General features: G+C 41.1%; 1 protein-coding gene across 1 annotated transcript; it reads left to right on the plus strand.

Annotated features, from left to right (window-relative positions):
* The first annotated feature begins 2,866 nt into the window (after positions 1–2,866).
* On the plus strand, positions 2,867–10,650 carry kcna2b (potassium voltage-gated channel, shaker-related subfamily, member 2b). Its single transcript, XM_051426236.1, has 3 exons — positions 2,867–3,161; positions 4,031–4,186; positions 4,804–10,650. Exon 3 carries the CDS (start codon positions 4,921–4,923, stop codon positions 6,421–6,423), a length of 1,503 nt encoding a protein of 500 aa, XP_051282196.1. The 5' UTR covers positions 2,867–3,161; positions 4,031–4,186; positions 4,804–4,920; the 3' UTR covers positions 6,424–10,650.
* Positions 10,651–17,775: the final 7,125 nt, after the last annotated feature.

Raw genomic sequence — 17,775 nt, forward strand, 5'->3', positions numbered from 1 at the left:
ACATGGAGTTAGTATGTCTATATCTAAATGTGTATTTGAGTGTGTGCACATGCCAAAACAATACAGTGGCTTATTACATCTGTGTGTGTGTGTGTGTGAGTGATCACCTGCTGCAGCACAAGCAGAGGTCACCCAGGACAAAGCTCCTCCCCTGCAGTCTGCTGTCATAAGTTGGATCAACACCCTCTTCTCTTGCTCACTCTCCTCCTCCCTCTCTCACTTCCACATGTTCTGCTGCATAGAAAAGGGTGGAGAATTTAGGCGTGCAGGTCTGCTGACTCACACACTCATATACAAATATGCTGATCATCTCACAATATATCTCAACTGAACTATTTGTGTGGGCTTGCAGTCAAATTATTCTCTGACTAAATTAATTGAATGTGCTTACATCGTGAGAATAATGGGTTCTATGCACATTATGGAGTTCTGGACACTCCCTGCACTTTCCTGTGGTCCTGGCCATCATTATTCCATACAAACAAATATTGGCTTTCTTACCCACAGCTCAAACAACACTCAGACAACACAGACATTTCTGTCTAGACATTTTGGGGCTCCCCATCAGCTTGGGATCCTGCCCAGCCAGTGCAGTGCACCAGCTGGCACATAGAGTCCCAATTAAAAATTACCAAATTAAATTAAAAAAGATGAATTTTATACAGTAAAAAGGTGTTTAGACGTGGTTACGGCAGCCATATGGGGTCATTAGTTCGAAAGCATTCTTAAGTTTCTCTGCATGGTTCCATCTGGTCTGCTCGGCTGAAAACAAAACAGAATCAATGGTCCCATCCTGAGACTTGGCACAACCTGAAGGTGAGAGGGAACTGGAGACAGAACTGAGGATCCAAAATGGTTAGAGGGTTAATGGCCTTCAAAACTCTGGGTCAACTGTGTGCCAGTAATATAAAACTATACCATCTCCACCCCCACGGCAAGCAAAATCAAGACAGATTCAGAATTTGACAGATTTGAGTTAATACTCCAATTACGGATTTTTAGGAAAATTGTGATTGTGGCAATCGGGCACTAAGGGCTGTAAAGTACTTATTTTTCCTTCATGCATATTGTGTCACAGCCACTGTTGCTGCCCCAACTGCTGAAACTGTTGGTAAGTGGGCCAAATCACCGGGGTTGTTTTCAGAACGCTGGCAATGTTCTTCCCCCATTTATCTCACGTCTCTCCCACCTCACAGATTGAAAACCCCTGCTGTACAGAGATCGTGCAATGTGCAGAGTTATCAGAGTGCCAGTAGTTTTCTATTGTTTGTTTTTTCCTAAAAGATCTGGGAGTGGCAAATAAAGATTGTTCAGGTATGATAAGGTTAAATTATGGCTCAGGTACAAGGTGATAATTCATTTATAGTGGGATTGGTTGAGGTTAAGAAAAAGATCATGGTCATGATTATGAACACTGAATTAATTCTCATATAAAATGTGACATGAAGATTGTCAGTGTACTAAAATTTTAAATGCAATATAGTTAAACATTAGAGGACGTGACTCACCCCTCCCCCAATCCTAACAAACCCAATCCCATATCCCATACTCTAAGTGCCCTGTCCCGCTAGTAAAACTGTGTTAAAGATGATTGCTGTGAATGTGGTGGATGATGAATCATTACACTGCTGACACCCTGCATTGGATATTGGTGGCTGGGCTCTTAGCTGCCCTCCATTTAGAATTGGACCCTCTTCATTTACATTCACGGATGATGAGGATTAAAGAGTTCCTGGCCATCAATCAGCATCCTTATGTAAGTGTGTCAATAGCATTCATTGAGACCCCCAGCCAGAGTGACAAATTGGTTATCAGCTCTTATGCAGAGTGAGCTACTGCTGCATTCCCTGGGGTCCCATGTCATCATCTTAATCAGTATTTTGACATTTTGATTGGAGAAGGATTGCGTAGTATGCTGAACGTGTCCTTGGGCAGTGGAGAATAGGAGAGCAAGGAGAACACATGAGGGAGCTACATATGGTATTCCTCAGGTATTCTCTGGGGAGTTGTGGAGTCTCTTTTTCTTTCATGTGTGATTCCCACTCTCTGCCTGAAGACATCATATCTGGGTTTTCACCTGGCCTACTTTCAAGCAGTGGAGGAAAGAAGGGCAGGGAAGACTGCTCTAGTTATTTTGGCTATATAATCATTGGACTCTCAGCTTGAACTTCATTTAGTTTGTGATTGCATTAAGAGTTGTTAGCATCAGTCCATTGTGTATGTGAGTGTGTGCCTACATGTGCTGAACAGGGCAATAATTAGTGGACTGTGATACAGTGTGCAGGCCTGCGAATGATCTGACTATAATCAGCAACTCATCAAATTGCAATGGAGCCTGCCTACGTATCCTGCGTACACTGAGGACACCACAGGTGGCAGACACATTTTACTTTATGGCATAGACTATTTGTGCAAAGCACACAAACAAACATGCAAACTTCCTTTAGATTTGACCTGGGACTTGACCTGTTCACACAGTGGTCACAGACATTCAGCAGGTGCTGCAGCTGTTGGCTCAACATCTCTCATTCCCTCAATTCATTGTGCTCATTTAAGTTCAGAAGAGGATTTTTCCTGTGTTTGTTTTCTTGCATTTTCCCCTGATATTCTTCCAAACCATAAAAAAACATGATTTTGCTTGGGGTGGCATGTATGTTCATTAACAAGTGTAGATGCAACAGGGGCACAGGACAACATTTCGGAAGATCTATTCCACATCCTATTGTCAGTTTCTACCTTTAAACATTGTTTTATCCCTCGTTCTCCTCTAAGACGCGCATGTTTTGTGGAAAACCGTTTCCACCCTGTGGTGGGCGATGCTTCCCCTTTAATGTGGAACAGCGAGGACAGGAGTGTCGGGGAAGGGGGAGCGCACAGGGATGGGGCGAGGCGCGCAAGAAGCTGTTAGTATGCGCTGCGATGCCCCACTGCAGCCCACGCGTCTCAACTATGGTGAATTATGGTGAAATATGAGAGACATGGGAAGAACCGGCAGCTCAGAAACATTTGGTCGTGATGAGATGACACAGCCGCTGGACATATTAGTCAAATAAGGGAAGAAGGACAGATATGAAGGAATGGACTCACGACCTCAAGGCACCTTTTAAGAGGAGACATACTGGATAAAAAAATACACGCGTCTGCGCAACAAGAGAATCAGGGTGAATTCCTGCATGCCATTATCTGAAATTATGCTGTAGTCCGACAGATAATGCTATGCTGCTTCGTTTAGTGCATGGAGTCTGTTGTGGCTGTCCATGAGCCACACAGCAGAGGGCTGCTAATGGTTTAAGCATGGCTGGCACCTGCCACTCCAAACTAACTCACTCGCGCTTGCCAATCAACTACAACAGTGCCATTTAATGTTTGAATATCTCACTGCATGAACTTGGCTGCTTTGTGGGGACAAATAATAGTTTTTCACTCATTAAAAAGGCCATCAGAGGAGCTGCGTTATTCCATGGAATGGGTTGTGAACATAAGCCTCCATTTGTTACTAATGTGCATCACTGGTGTATTCATATGGATATTCCCCATCAGAAAAAAGATGGTGGAATTTACGCGGAGGTAAAATTAGAATATAACATTTGAATGAGCTAAAACGCAAACCTTCAGGCGGAATACGGACCTGTTTGGGGGATCAAACAGGTGATTTCGCATTTAGATGAAATCGGCCAAAGCATGGGTGCTTCCGAGTTGAGATGCTGACAGCAGCGCCTCCTGCGACCTCCCATGCCCAATGAGTCTCTGCAGACATCAGGCTAGAGGATTACCTTTGCTGTTGCTGCAGGCGGCGGCGTATTGTTCTGAAGTGGGGGCGTCATATTTTGCTGGTGCCAGCATTTTAAAAAATTTCTTTATCACTTTATTCCCACCACAACATCATCCCCCACCCCCAAAAACCTCCAGCTTCAACCTGTAGCCTAGCTGCATCACAACATGTATCTGCTGGTCACTGAGGCGAGGGAGGTAACTCCTGCATCCTCATGCCTTGTCCCCCTCTCCCACTCCCACTGCTGCGTCGCTGCAGAGCCGGAGCTTCGGGTGATACATGGCTGGCAGAAAGGAGCTGCTCTGACCGCGGTGGCGGACTTTTGACCGGACACTTCTGCTGAGCCCGTCAACGCAGTACCACCAGAGGACCCATTGTGCTGTAAACAAGCCTTGCCAGTGCTAGTGCAAATAGGTAGGACTTGTTGATTTTCATTTAGATATTGTTGCATTTATTTACCAAATTACCCATATGTAACCATGTCTCTAAACTAAAATACATACATGTACATTATAAACCATTAATTTGATCAGAGACTTGATTAAGTTTTTCCCAGCTTTGGCAGGGAATCTTGGTCACATCACACATACTGGGAGAGGAAATTCATCTCAGTGAATGTATGGAGCACTCAGCATATAATCAGATTTGTTGGTTGTAATTGCACCCTGTGAGAGCTGATACAGTATTACTCGCTAGCATATTGATCCTGCAGTGGGCTCATGTGAGAGAGAACTCATAATCTAATACACATAGACACAAAGGAGCCAATTCACACAAATGGTTCCTGGTGGTTGTTTTTTTTTTCAACTGCCCTGCTCTTGCCTGTTTGCATTTCTAGGAATTATTGACAATTTTAGACTGTGAAAGATGTTATGTTTATCAAAATGAGACATATAAGAGATATATGCTGGTGAAGCTGTTGAATATGCATGTTCAAAATCTAAATAAATAAATCTGTTTAAAAGTATGATTTTTTTTGCTCATCTCCTAAATTATTGCAGCCTTTCTCTGCTCTCTGTACTGTCCTGTAGCCTTTTGCAGGCAGATCTGCCTGTACCTGAGCCCACGAGTGTGTGGCGCCTTTATCTCCTTTTGGCCCGACGTGGCCCCACCCTGTCTGAAACCTGCAGGCCCCATCTCCTTCCAGCATGACGGTTGCTACCAGCGACCCTGCAGACGAAGCAGCAGCACATCCGGGCCAGCCTCATGACCAGTACGACCCAGAGCCAGATCATGAGTGCTGCGAGAGGGTCGTCATCAACATCTCAGGCTTGCGCTTTGAGACGCAGCTTAAGACTCTCTCCCAGTTTCCAGAGACTCTGTTGGGGGATCCCAAGAAAAGGATGAGGTATTTTGATCCTCTCCGGAACGAATACTTTTTTGACCGGAATCGACCAAGTTTTGATGCTATTCTGTATTATTACCAATCAGGAGGGAGGTTGCGCAGGCCTGTTAATGTGACCCTGGACATTTTTTCTGAGGAGATCCGGTTTTATGAATTGGGTGAGGAGGCTATGGAAATCTTCAGGGAGGATGAAGGTTTCATAAAGGAAGAGGAGCGGCCTCTACCAGAGAATGAGTTTCAGAGACAGGTGTGGCTGCTGTTTGAGTATCCAGAGAGCTCAGGTCCTGCTCGCATCATTGCCATCATCTCTGTCATGGTGATTCTTATCTCTATTGTCAGCTTCTGTCTGGAGACACTGCCAGTTTTCCGAAATGATGATGAGGAGATGTACAATTATCCATTCCAGTCCACGTCTAACGTCACCTCTACCTATGATGGCTCAACATATTTTACAGACCCTTTCTTCATCGTGGAAACTCTCTGCATCATCTGGTTCTCTTTTGAGTTCCTAGTTAGGTTCTTTGCCTGTCCCAGTAAAGCTGGATTTTTTGGCAACATCATGAACATCATTGATATTGTGGCCATCATCCCCTACTTCATCACCCTGGGCACAGAACTAGCAGAGAGGCCAGAGGACAGCCAGGCAGGCCAGCAGGCCATGTCTTTGGCCATTCTCCGTGTCATTCGTCTGGTCAGGGTCTTTCGTATCTTTAAACTGTCACGTCATTCCAAGGGGCTGCAGATCTTGGGACAGACTCTGAAGGCCAGTATGCGTGAGCTTGGCCTCCTCATATTCTTCCTGTTTATCGGTGTGATCCTCTTCTCCAGTGCTGTCTACTTCGCCGAAGCAGATGAGCCACATTCCCAGTTCAGCAGCATCCCTGAGGCGTTTTGGTGGGCAGTGGTTTCCATGACCACCGTGGGCTACGGAGACATGGTACCAACAACAATTGGAGGAAAGATTGTGGGATCTCTCTGCGCAATTGCCGGTGTGCTGACTATTGCCCTGCCTGTACCTGTCATTGTGTCAAACTTCAACTATTTCTACCACAGAGAGACAGAGGGCGAGGAACAGGCACAGTATCTGAATATCCCAAGTGTGCCTAAAGCCAGCTCAGCTGACGATCTAAAGAAGAGTGGTCGGAGCGGCAGTGGATCCACTCTCAGTAAATCTGACTATGTGGAGATCCAGGAGGCTGTGAACCACAGCACAGAGGACTTCAGACCAGAGGGCATGAAAACAGGAAATTGCACCCTGGCCAACACTAACTATGTAAACATCACTAAGATGCGTACAGATGTATAATGTGAGCTACTATAGATGGTTAACTTTAGCTGGAGTCTACAGGGACAGTAACAGGGAGGATGAAGGTATGACTCCCTGTATCGACAAACATATGGCACACAGTAGAGTCCAGAGCAGATGAGTGAGATTAACTTGGTGAAAAGGTCAGTAGTGAGGACCTCATCTCCCGCATCCTATGGCGCATATCATAGAACTGCCACCTGTCTTATTTAGGACATTGTCAGTGTCTGCATGGAGTTAGTCTTACCTATGTGACAGTAGTCGTCCTGCTCGCAACAGTAGCCAAATAGTAGCCTAACCAGTAATAATCAATATTAACAGCGCAAAGGGAACAATAGTTTCTACCTTCTTGCTCAAACTGCCCCAGGAGAAGTTGCACGACAACAATAATTTAGATGAGCGTCACCTTTATTTTTAAATGTAACTTAACATAATAACTTCTGATTAAAAATAGGCCATTCAATCAGCATTTAGGAGCAACTTTTATCTGCTGCTCTAACTGCCACGGTCCTGACTCAGAGAAAAAAACAAGATCACCAACATCACTGCTCTGTCATGGGTGAATTGAGCAACGGAGAGCAAGCGATACTAATATGCTTTTGGCCAAATGGTCATTTGTGGCTTTCTCTGTCAGAGAAGAAGCCTGAGTGCACTCGCGTCCCTCCCCAGGCCCTAACTAGATATTGTCTAGTACAAACTAGTGGCCTGTGTAGAGACCAACAGATGACAGTTCTGTGCTGTAATTCTGGACCACAATAGCACAGTATCTTCTTTTTCCTGCCATTTTTTCCTTGATGAAGTGGATTTACCGTACTCTCGCCATGACTCTGCCTTTTTTTTGTTTCCAGCCAATGGAGGCTAGCAGGTGAACAGAAGAAATGTCTCACTAAACAGAGTGAATGTCTTCTTTATTTATTGGTTTGTCCATTTGGTTTGTTAAAATATATGTTTTTTTAGTAATATGATGAATGTGTGCTTCTCCTACATTTGGTTAAAAGACATGATGTAGAAAGAAACATAGTGAATATATTCTCTGTAGTGTTCTGAGTGAGTGCCTATTTCTCCATCTTCTTAACTGCACCTTTAAGTGTCTCTTTAGGTCCAAGTGTTCAGTTTGAAACCACTGCCCAGCATAAATGTTGCTGTTCTTGACTTCATAGCATTCCATGTTTGTAGAAATAGACAAAATGAGATTAAGGAGCAAACTAAAGTGAGATTTTAGTTTGTTGTTTTTGTCAGACTCTAATTTCAATACAGTTACAGCAGGAAAAGTTAACTAGTTTTTTTGTATAATTCATCAAGGCTTTTTATGTTATTTACTCAAAACATTTTAAGTAACAGTTTTTCTAAAGTCCCTCTACCAAAGAAAGAGCTCAGTTATCAACAAAAAATAATTCATGACACCTTTAAGGTGCATCTATTGTCATACCAGCAATGCCAACTTTGTATTATTCATTCTTGCTGGATAAGGGGTAAGAAGCAAGCGTTTAAGTCTGCTGTGTGATATCCAAAAGCTCATGATCAGTACAGGAAAAATGTATTGCTCTTTCCTAATGAAACAGCTAAATAATTTTAGCCTGTCAAGCCTTCTTTCCCACACATGTCTCCCCTTAAACAGTAGATCAAATTAGTCAACTTTGCCTGCAAGAAAAAACAAAAATATTTTTCAGTTAACTTATAGATTTTTATAGTAACAAGTGTTTCCAACTCAATTATCAGGTCACCAAAGCCGCCTGGCATACTGTATCTTGGGTTGTAAAAGAGATACATTTTTCTCAGTATTTATTTATTTATTTATTTGTTTATTTATTTATTTATTTGGTACTCATACAGTTTGAACAATCATTTTATTGGCGGTGCATTGCCCCTATAATGCAGGACCTATAGGCTATGTGTCCTCCATCAGCTTTTTATCAAACAGATGCTATTCTGCTATTGTAGTGCTGCATGTCCTTTGAAGTATTCATTGTAGCATGAATTAGTATGAATAATACTTAAAAAGCAAACTGACATGAATATATTCCTATATCTGTAGAGGTACTGGCGCTATGTGCAATATACTGTATGAAGTATGTGTCATTCTTTGCATATGCATCTTTCTGCCATTGCTATCTGAAATATTGTTGACTCACAATCTGTGTGAAGTATTTACACAAAGAGGGTTGTGTTTCCACAATAAGATTTGCTAACTATCACTAATGTAAGAAGGGTTGAGAAACTAACAACATGAGAGGAAATAAAGAAGGTTTGAGAGAAAGTCAGATGAGAGTCCAAAGCCACACTGACTCCAGAACAGGGATAGCTAATCCTATAATGCATAGTTCACACATTAACTAATGTCCTGTCAGCTTTAAAGTCTTTATGGTCAGTTGTAATCACAACCCAGTAACTGTATCTCATAGTGAAAACACAACAACAACTACCAGCCCAGTTGATGGACAGAGATTCAAACAGTCAGTCAGACTTTTTGGTCAGCCAAGTGTATCATAATGCTCCAAGGGACTGTCTTGAGTGCCCATATTTCTGATATATAGGCCCAACATGCTGTGTGTAGTGTTGTCTGTGCATGTGTGTGTTTGTGTGTGAGAATGAGAGAGAGAAAGAGATTGTGAAAGAAATAGAGAGCTTTCAGATACATACAAGCTGAGCATGTAGGTTTTAGAGACAATGTGGTAGCAGTTGTTTAAAACACTGCTCTTCTTGACTCCAGGCCAGAAGGACTATGGTGCTCCCTTATATTCTCTTCTATCCTACCACACTGTTTATGGCCTTTGTGTATATTCATCACATGCACATAGCATATTAAACAAAGAAAACTGAAAGGAATGTCCTGTTAAACCCACTGGAGATAAGATCTACAAGCGTGTGTTGACTTGTGAGATAAGCTTCGGTATCAGCCAGGGCCAGTTACTGGGAATTGAAGAGAGGAGAGGTTGGGAGGGAAAATATGATAATGTAAGGTAAACACTGCCCCTGTATTGTGATGTACTTGTATTTTTCTAAACTGTTCTTGTGTACTGGAACACCTATGTGACTTTATGTGGCTTGAAAGCTTCGTCTGTACTGCCGTCTTTTCCACTCTTGTTACCAAGCACACTACTGAAGTGACACTCTGTCAAGACAAAAACACTCTCTTGGAGAAACCAACAGGACTGCACATCAGGATGATCTGAACCGAGGACAACACATCTTTGCTGTACTTCACAACACAAACAAGAGGACACTTGACACACACATTCACACTCGCCTGACATTTGAACACAGCCAGTGTACACACACTTCCTGTGAACATACACCTTTATGGCCATGTCCGCTGTTCGGACAGACACATTGTTCTGTCAAACTTCAAGGCCTCAAAAGGAATGGACTTAAACCCACTGCTGGTGGTGAATACACGTAGCCATGTAAACAATGTATCTAAGAGTTACAGCTGCTTTTAATGATGTCTTAAAATGCCTAAAGCTTCAGCTTTAAAATGAGCTTCTGCCATGTACAGATTCCTGTATAGCAGGGAATCAAAGTGTATGCTTGCTGAAATCATCCAAGAAACTTAAGTTGTATAGTAGGTGAATTATCGCTTAGGTTTAATATGCTCCAGGTACTACGGATGGAAGTATATGAACAAATCAAAAGGGAAATATAATTTCTATGAGAACTTTAACTTATTTGTGTCATCAGACACTGTATAATTGAACTGTTGTTTTTTTTTCACTATGTTTTTCTATTTGAATGTTATGACACACCTTTGAGCCTCACATAGAGCAGGGGCTGAGGTTTGACTGAAATACACATGCAGGCCTTTGTCAAGTAGATTCTGTCTGTACTGTCTTAATACATATTTATCCCCTGACAACCACCTCCACTTCCTGTACTCCTCTAACTTCTTCAACTATTTTAATCTTAAATGTGTGTGTATGAGATTTAGATAATCCTCAGCTTCTTCACTGTATTGTGGTCTCATGGTGGTACTTAACGATCTGTATAAAGCCTGTGTTTTTTATACCATTGTATGGAAAAAGACTAAACCAAGAAAGTTTCACTCAAAGGAAATATGGATCTGAATGCTTGCCATGCCTGTCCGAAGTACAGTGAATATAAACTGATTAATATAGATAATCTACAGAGAGATACTTTCGTCATTCATAATAATTGTGAATTATAGAACTATTATAAATAATAATGGTCTTAATGATGATATCAATAATAACATCTTTATGATAACCTCAAGCTACTGGTGTGTCTTTCTCGTGTGGTGTAATAAGTTTCACCTTTTGTGAAGATTTAGGCAAAAATACAAATAGATTTTCAATTCTAATAGTGTTTGAGCCAGTAACTTCCATCAAATCAGTGACTACATAAAATCCTACAATTTGTTGTAGGTCCTATGCTAAAAACATAGCAAAGACACTCAAGAATGCATTTTGTAACATATTAAATACTTCTTTGGTGCTCATAAAGCATAGCAAAGGCTTGAGAAAGAAAAGTTCCACAAACTATATAAATTGATGAAAGCACCAGTGGAGCGGCCGGTCTCATGTCCATTACAGAAGGTACATTTGAATCGACTATCAAACCTCATCTCCTCAATGGTTTTGTGTCCCGCTTCTCTCCTTAAGTGAATCTTGTGCTCTCTGTGGTCTACTGAGAAAGCAAAGTGGTCTATTTATAAAACAAGCAAGGAAGAAAGTGAGCCAGAGAGGGAGGATGAGAGAGGAGAGCAAAACGCTCTTGACTCCTGGTTCAACATAGAGTGGGACAAGTACAAACATCCACTGTATCAGTGCCATTTCATAGAGTTTAACACTTCCCCGAGCAGCTGGAAATGTTTGTCTCTCCTCTTGTGTCTTTCCCTTCTGCCCTCATCTCTGCTGCTTGTTCTTGCTTTCCCTCTCTATTATTTGCCCCTCTCATATTTCATTTCCCACACATTTTCTCTTGAGTTCCATCTCTGCCTCATCAGCAGCGCTAAGCACCAAAGTAATGCACAGTGGGTGATCTGATTCTCTACTCAGACATATATTAGCAGGAGTATAATGCTCCCTCTGGCCATCTCAGTTGGCTGGGTTTCCAGGAATGTCAGCTGAGGACAGTAGCCAGGCAGCCTCCAGATAACTGACGTGTATTGATCCACTGATTGCTGTTTGATTAGCTTGTACAATTTTAAACAGGAACTTCACTCAAGTTCTCTTTAAGACAGACAGTTTTTTCTAACTATAGCACACATCTGTGGTTTGTCCCGTCTTACAATGTGTGTGAGGCTGTTATCCGCTCCTGTCCTCACTTACTTGCTTTTTGTAGGCAACGTTTACAAAATGATTTAAAGTGGCCATAAAAAAACAATAAAATTAATATGTCACCAATAGGTTTTCCTGCCCCGTTTCCCTCCTAAGGCCTGTCATTTTGATGGACACAAGTGCACTTAGGTTTGCATGTTGTATGAGGCAATATCCAATAGACCAAGTAAATGCCTCACATGCTGTGAACATTGCCCATTGCAATATGAGCTGATTTGTTACCTAATACACAGCCCAGTTAATGGCCTGTCAACCTGAACCTTCTTTATAGAACACCAGGTTCCATAGGGGAAACCTGCATATGGGCACATCTGTACTATTTGTGTGTGTGTGTGTGTGTGTGTGTGTGTGTGTGTGTGTGTGTGTGTGTGTGTGTGTGTGTGGAGGAGGGGAAGCCCCTTTTCCATCATTACCAACAGTGGAAGCCCCCTACACTAACCTCCTCTATTAATAGCACATACAGCCGGATCCCTTTCTGTATAGGGAATATCACCCTTCTTGCTCTAAATAGCTAAACTGCCAGGGGACTGTGTGTATATTTTGTAGTTTATAGTCATTCTAAGTGTGGAGAAAAAAACATAAGATGATTTTCTTTAAGGATAAAAACTACAACATAAAAAATATATATTTCCAAAAAAGATTCAGGGACGATTGTTGAAATAGCAGTTAATAACAGCGGAGGTGGATTGGGAGCAGGGGTTAGACTTGGAAGAGATGAGGAGGTGGACGGATGAGAAAAGAAGAACATCACTGGGGAGCTTCAGTCTGTCAATGTGTTTAATTAGCTGAATTGATTTATAGGTTTGTCCTACATTCTGTAGGCTGTTCTACATCATTTACCTTTATTTACAGCCAAACACCACAGCAGTCTTCAATATTGTCTTACACTAATAACACACATAAATACATCCATATATAACATATATGGAGAAGTATTCCCTATAAACAGAAAGGGAACACACTGCTGTTAATATTTTCATCCATGCTGTTTCTTTACTGGACTCCATCTGTCTTTATCTCCGTCAAATACAAAATGAAGCATTTGGAAGCAACACAAACACAAGGCACAGAGAAACATGTTGAGAAGCATAACAAGTTAATCTACATAGCCCAGCTTACCAAGCACTGCAGTGACCTTTAGACAAAAACGTTCCCAAGAATTATGCATGATAAAACAAAGGAGTAAAGGAATACACAATGTTGCACCATGCTCCCTTTTTAACATAAATATTGCTACATAATAACAAGAATTGTCTTGAGTACAGAGACTCAGTTACACTTGAGAGATGACCTCTGTACAGGCTGCAGAAAAAAGAAGAAGAAGAAAGCTCTTTTATGTATAAGTGGGTATGAGAATATGAAGGGCCAACATCCCACTCATCTAAAGAGTTTTATTAATACAGTGAATATCCTGTGTGTATCTGCACACATCATGATGTCCAATAACCCTCATGAATGACCTGAAGAGGTGAAACTGAGCCATGTGCAAGCAGTGAACATACATTACAGTAAGGACACACATACATCAGGATTTTTGGAAGTTTTAAGATATTTCATTTAAGTTAAGTCTAACAAAAGATGTCCTCATCAGTCAGCCACATGTATATTTCTATTGGCTGAGTGCTGATGGTGATGATGGTCTTCCTTTAATGATTCTCTTTAAGGACCTGATGAGTTTACCTTGTGGCTCACACATAAACACATAACCATACTCCTCCTCATTCCCTTTCTGTTATCCTATTTGCGCCCATGCACTGTCCATGAGCAGGCAAGCAAATGTCTGTGTATATTCTCTATGTGCATCACTGATGAACTGTGCAGTGCACTTTACACCTTTGCTATGGTGTGTAATTTTTACTTTCTCTCTACATCCTTAAGTATGGTGTATAAACAGAAAAAGTACTGGGACCCTTTACTTAAGTAAAGTAGTAATAGTATGTCACAGCAAAATACTGCTTTCAAACCCTACATAAGCAAAAGTATGAATATTATCAGCACGATTTCCTTGAATTAAAGACCTCATTGCAGAAAACTCTTTCAGTGTTTTTACCCTTATATGGGATGTTTTGGGATAATTGGAGTTAAATGTGGCAATACCCAAGTAAAGTAGGCTGCAAGTACCTCAAATTTGTACTTAGGTACAGTACTTAGATTCCACAACTGTATAAGCCAAATTGTTTCACATTTTAAATGTTTAGGTGTCAACTTGCACTAAATACTGATACAATAAGTATAATACATCCCTCAAACAATGAAAATTGTGTCTAGAACATAGAAAGATGGAAAATGAATGACACATTTCATATTTTGCTTTCATTTTTGTAGAAACAGACAATAGTTTCAGTTCTACATTTCTTTCTTTTGTTATTACAAAAGAAGTCAGCAGCTGCAACAGAAAGTAGGACTGACAATAATCATTAACAACCTGGACCAAAAAAATCTCAATTCCCATATACCAAAGTAAACCCATTTTTAAGACAGCAGAGACATTCTCTTCTGATGTTAAATGTGTTGATGAACATCAAGGAATATTTTATAGTCCATGCGGAGAGGTAGGTAAGGTTGTGTGTGTGTGTGTGTGTGTGTGTGTGTGTGTGTGTGTGTGTGTGTGTGTGTGTGTGTGTGTGTGTGTGCGTGTGTGTTGAAGTACAATAATAGTCACCACAATGAGGAAACAGGCAAACGATATCCACTTCCTCTCCTCCTCTCTGTACCTCCACCCACTCATCGCTCACAGACATGATATGGAGGGCTTAAAATATCCCATGAGCATAAATAATTCATAAATTCAAAAACCATGATCTATAATCCCTCCTAGTCTCTATTTTACTCATCTGTTTCTTCCTGATTACTTGGTCCCTTTTGGTATATTCTGTCTTTCTTCAGGTGTGTTTTTATTATATCCTGCAGGTTTTAAGTTTGCTTTATTTATTTAAATCAGATTTTCCTCAATCAAGGATGCTGTAGTAGATTTGCAGATGTGGTCACACAGTCCCACAGGACACACTCTAATCAGCTCTTTGTTTTTGTTCTTCATTCTTCTTAGTGTATTGATCAAGTATGCATCAGAAGTGCATTACATAATAGGGTGGTGATTGGAGAGCATTAGCAGTGGATGGTTACTTAGCTTCAGTAATTGTATCTTGAACTCAAGGGTTAATTTACTCTCCCTCCATCCTTCTGGCCCCCTGTGTTCAAACACCAAACCAAGCTCTTTTTTTCAATTAGACGTGGCTATATAGCGTCCTTAAATGGGTCTCAGACTATTAACAAAATCTGGGATAATAATGGAGAGTAACCTAGACTTTTCACCTTCCATCTGCTTTATAGCTAATCACTTATCAGCACCAATCAAGGATGAAGCAATATGTACAAAATTCCCTTTCCCCTTCCCTTTCTCTTCCCCCTTGCCCGCTTTGTCCTTGTAGTTGCCTACCCCTACTCTCTTTGGCCTATTTTTGTGACTCTAATGAGAAAACTGAGCAGAGTGTTGGCAGTAACAGCTCTGGGAGGAACAGGAAAAACACAGAAGTGTGTATATGTGTGTGAGTGACAGAAGAGCAGTAGGTCAGGCCTGTTGAGACGCGTGGTCTAGGTTTCCTGGAAGAAGACAGCGCTACTCATGAATATGGATTGAGATGGTGGAAACACACATCTCAACAACAGCCAGAATTATCCAGACTTGTGTCAGACTTTGTAGCCTGCAAAACTAACAGTGAGATACATATTGTTGAATGCATCTCATCTACTAAATAAGGTAATGCCTTGAAAAATTAAGAATCTAAACTGCAGAATGGGGCAAAATAAATTTGAGCATATGTCCCAAATATTTTTCGATTTAGTCATCTGTACCTAAAATATTAATAAGACTAAAATATTCATAAGATTTTATTACAACCAGGAATGCTTATTAGGAAGTACCAACCATAGAAAAATAAATATGGAATTTGCTTTCTTCATTTCATATTTGAACAATTGAATCAATTCTGTTATGTCAATTTTTTGGAGGGATTAGTGTATCCTCACCTGGCAATCTGAAACTGACTCTAGACAGGTCACATTTTCAAATAAATCTAACCAAAAACTTGGGAACTAAGGTTTAGGGAGTGAACAAAGTAAGTGTGCAGTGCCACCAGAAGCCTGCAGAGGGAAGCATGGTCATACTTTGTATGACTCTCCATGTGACACTGTACCGTCCATGCTCAGTCAGTCAGGAGCCAGACAATGGCATCTCCTCCCCAGCCTGAGGCTCCAGTGGTCATCCAGTGGAAGCATCTGTGCCAGACAGTTTACCCTTTTGATCTGTATGGCAAATATGAAATACAATATAGGTATTTACTTATGCATATGCAATAGATCACATGATGGAAATATCACAGATAAAACACCTTTAGGGAATGCAGGAAAAGAAAGCATCAAAGGATAGGTTCACTTTTTTGAGCCCATTTTAAAAGAGCCCATGTGTGCATTGAAAGACTTTTTATTGTAGTAGCAATCACGTAAAGTTTCCTTCATCACACAAAACAGATAAGACACAGTATGAGATTTTTTAAAAAACCTGTGGAGCGGGAGAGGAAGCAGGACAGGATGAGTAGAGATGCTGAGGGAGTGAGAAAGGAGTGAAAAGCAGGACTTAAGAGGAGAGAGGATACAAATGTTTGAGAAGGAGCCCGGGGAAGAGGAGTGTAGAATTGGTGAGAAGAGGACACAAGTGGAAGCAGAAGTCTGGTGAGTGAGGAAACGAGAAGAAAAGGAGGTGTGAAAACAAAAGTGTGGAAAAGAATTTGGGGGGGTAATAGGAAATGAGATGTAAAAAAAAAAAAGGAAGAGGAAGAGAGAAAATTAGAGAGAAATGAAAATGTGTTTAGAAGAAGCGAGTGAAGAACAAAAGAGTAAAAGAGAGCAGAGGTGCCATGAGTAGATGTAAGAGAATAAGATTTGCATTTAATCTATTTTGCATATGAAGCAAAGCCTGCGAGCTAGTTCAGGCAGGTCAACTCGAGCTGCGCTGATTACACACATGACATGCATTATTCCATAATCACTAACCAAGCGCTCCCTTCCAATCTGGCGGTCTATTTAAACTGCACAATTTCCCAGGTCTCCCTCTGCTGTCAATTGCCTTGCATCCGTATTGCTGCTGCTGCTGCTCTGTAAGCTGTTGCTGCTCTGTAAGTTGTAAGCCCCACCACCACCCCAGCATCCACCATTTAATAAACATTCCATGTGAGTTGGCTGACTGAACTTAAGTTTATGATCAGAATTTGTAATACTTTTTCTGTTCATATTTTTCTTCTTTCAGTGCAGTAGGTTTCCATGCATAAATGAGTGGAGCTGAGAGAGTGAGAGAAGTTAAGAAGAAAATAGGAGGAACGGAAAGAGAGTAATCCAGTAGATCAAATAAATATATCCTAACCTGCAATTCATTCATTCATTCATTCATTGAATATATGTTCTTCTGTTGATTGTTGGGGATCCTTGATTTGGAGATTATTAGGGCATGGATCCACATGTAGCAGAATTATCAGCTATATATTAATTCTGTGTACTCAAGCATAGTTAAACAAAAATAGGTTTCTAGATTAGTAGTGCTGTTTATGCCCGAGCCTGGCCCCAAAATGGTGCATATATCTTTCATAAATGGGATTAATAGCATTCCAGCTTCCCCCACTGAGGTAGGACAGCAACAATCAATAAATGCAGGATCAGAATTGTAACGAGACCAGGTAGAGAAACCAGGATTACAACTTTTCCTTAATCTTAGTGAAAAAAAGAGTTTTCCCCAGAAGACATTAGGGAAGGTGAGACAACAGCTTCTGCCAGACTGCGGCAGACATGTTCAGATATGTTCATAAATAATGGCATTCATGAGAGAAAGAGTCATGTGTGCACTCTGTACATTTCTTTCATAAATCGAACTGCAGCGTCTGTATCTATGCATGTAACTATTTTCAGTTCACTAGTTAGCGAGCTGAACTGAACATTCCGCCATGTTTTAGTTCAATCAGTGAGAAAACGCAGTCACAGCTCTGGTCAAGTACTGAACGATTTGGTGAAC

Source organism: Dicentrarchus labrax, unplaced genomic scaffold (assembly GCF_905237075.1).
Source record: "Dicentrarchus labrax unplaced genomic scaffold, dlabrax2021, whole genome shotgun sequence".
Taxonomy (NCBI): domain Eukaryota; kingdom Metazoa; phylum Chordata; class Actinopteri; family Moronidae; genus Dicentrarchus; species Dicentrarchus labrax.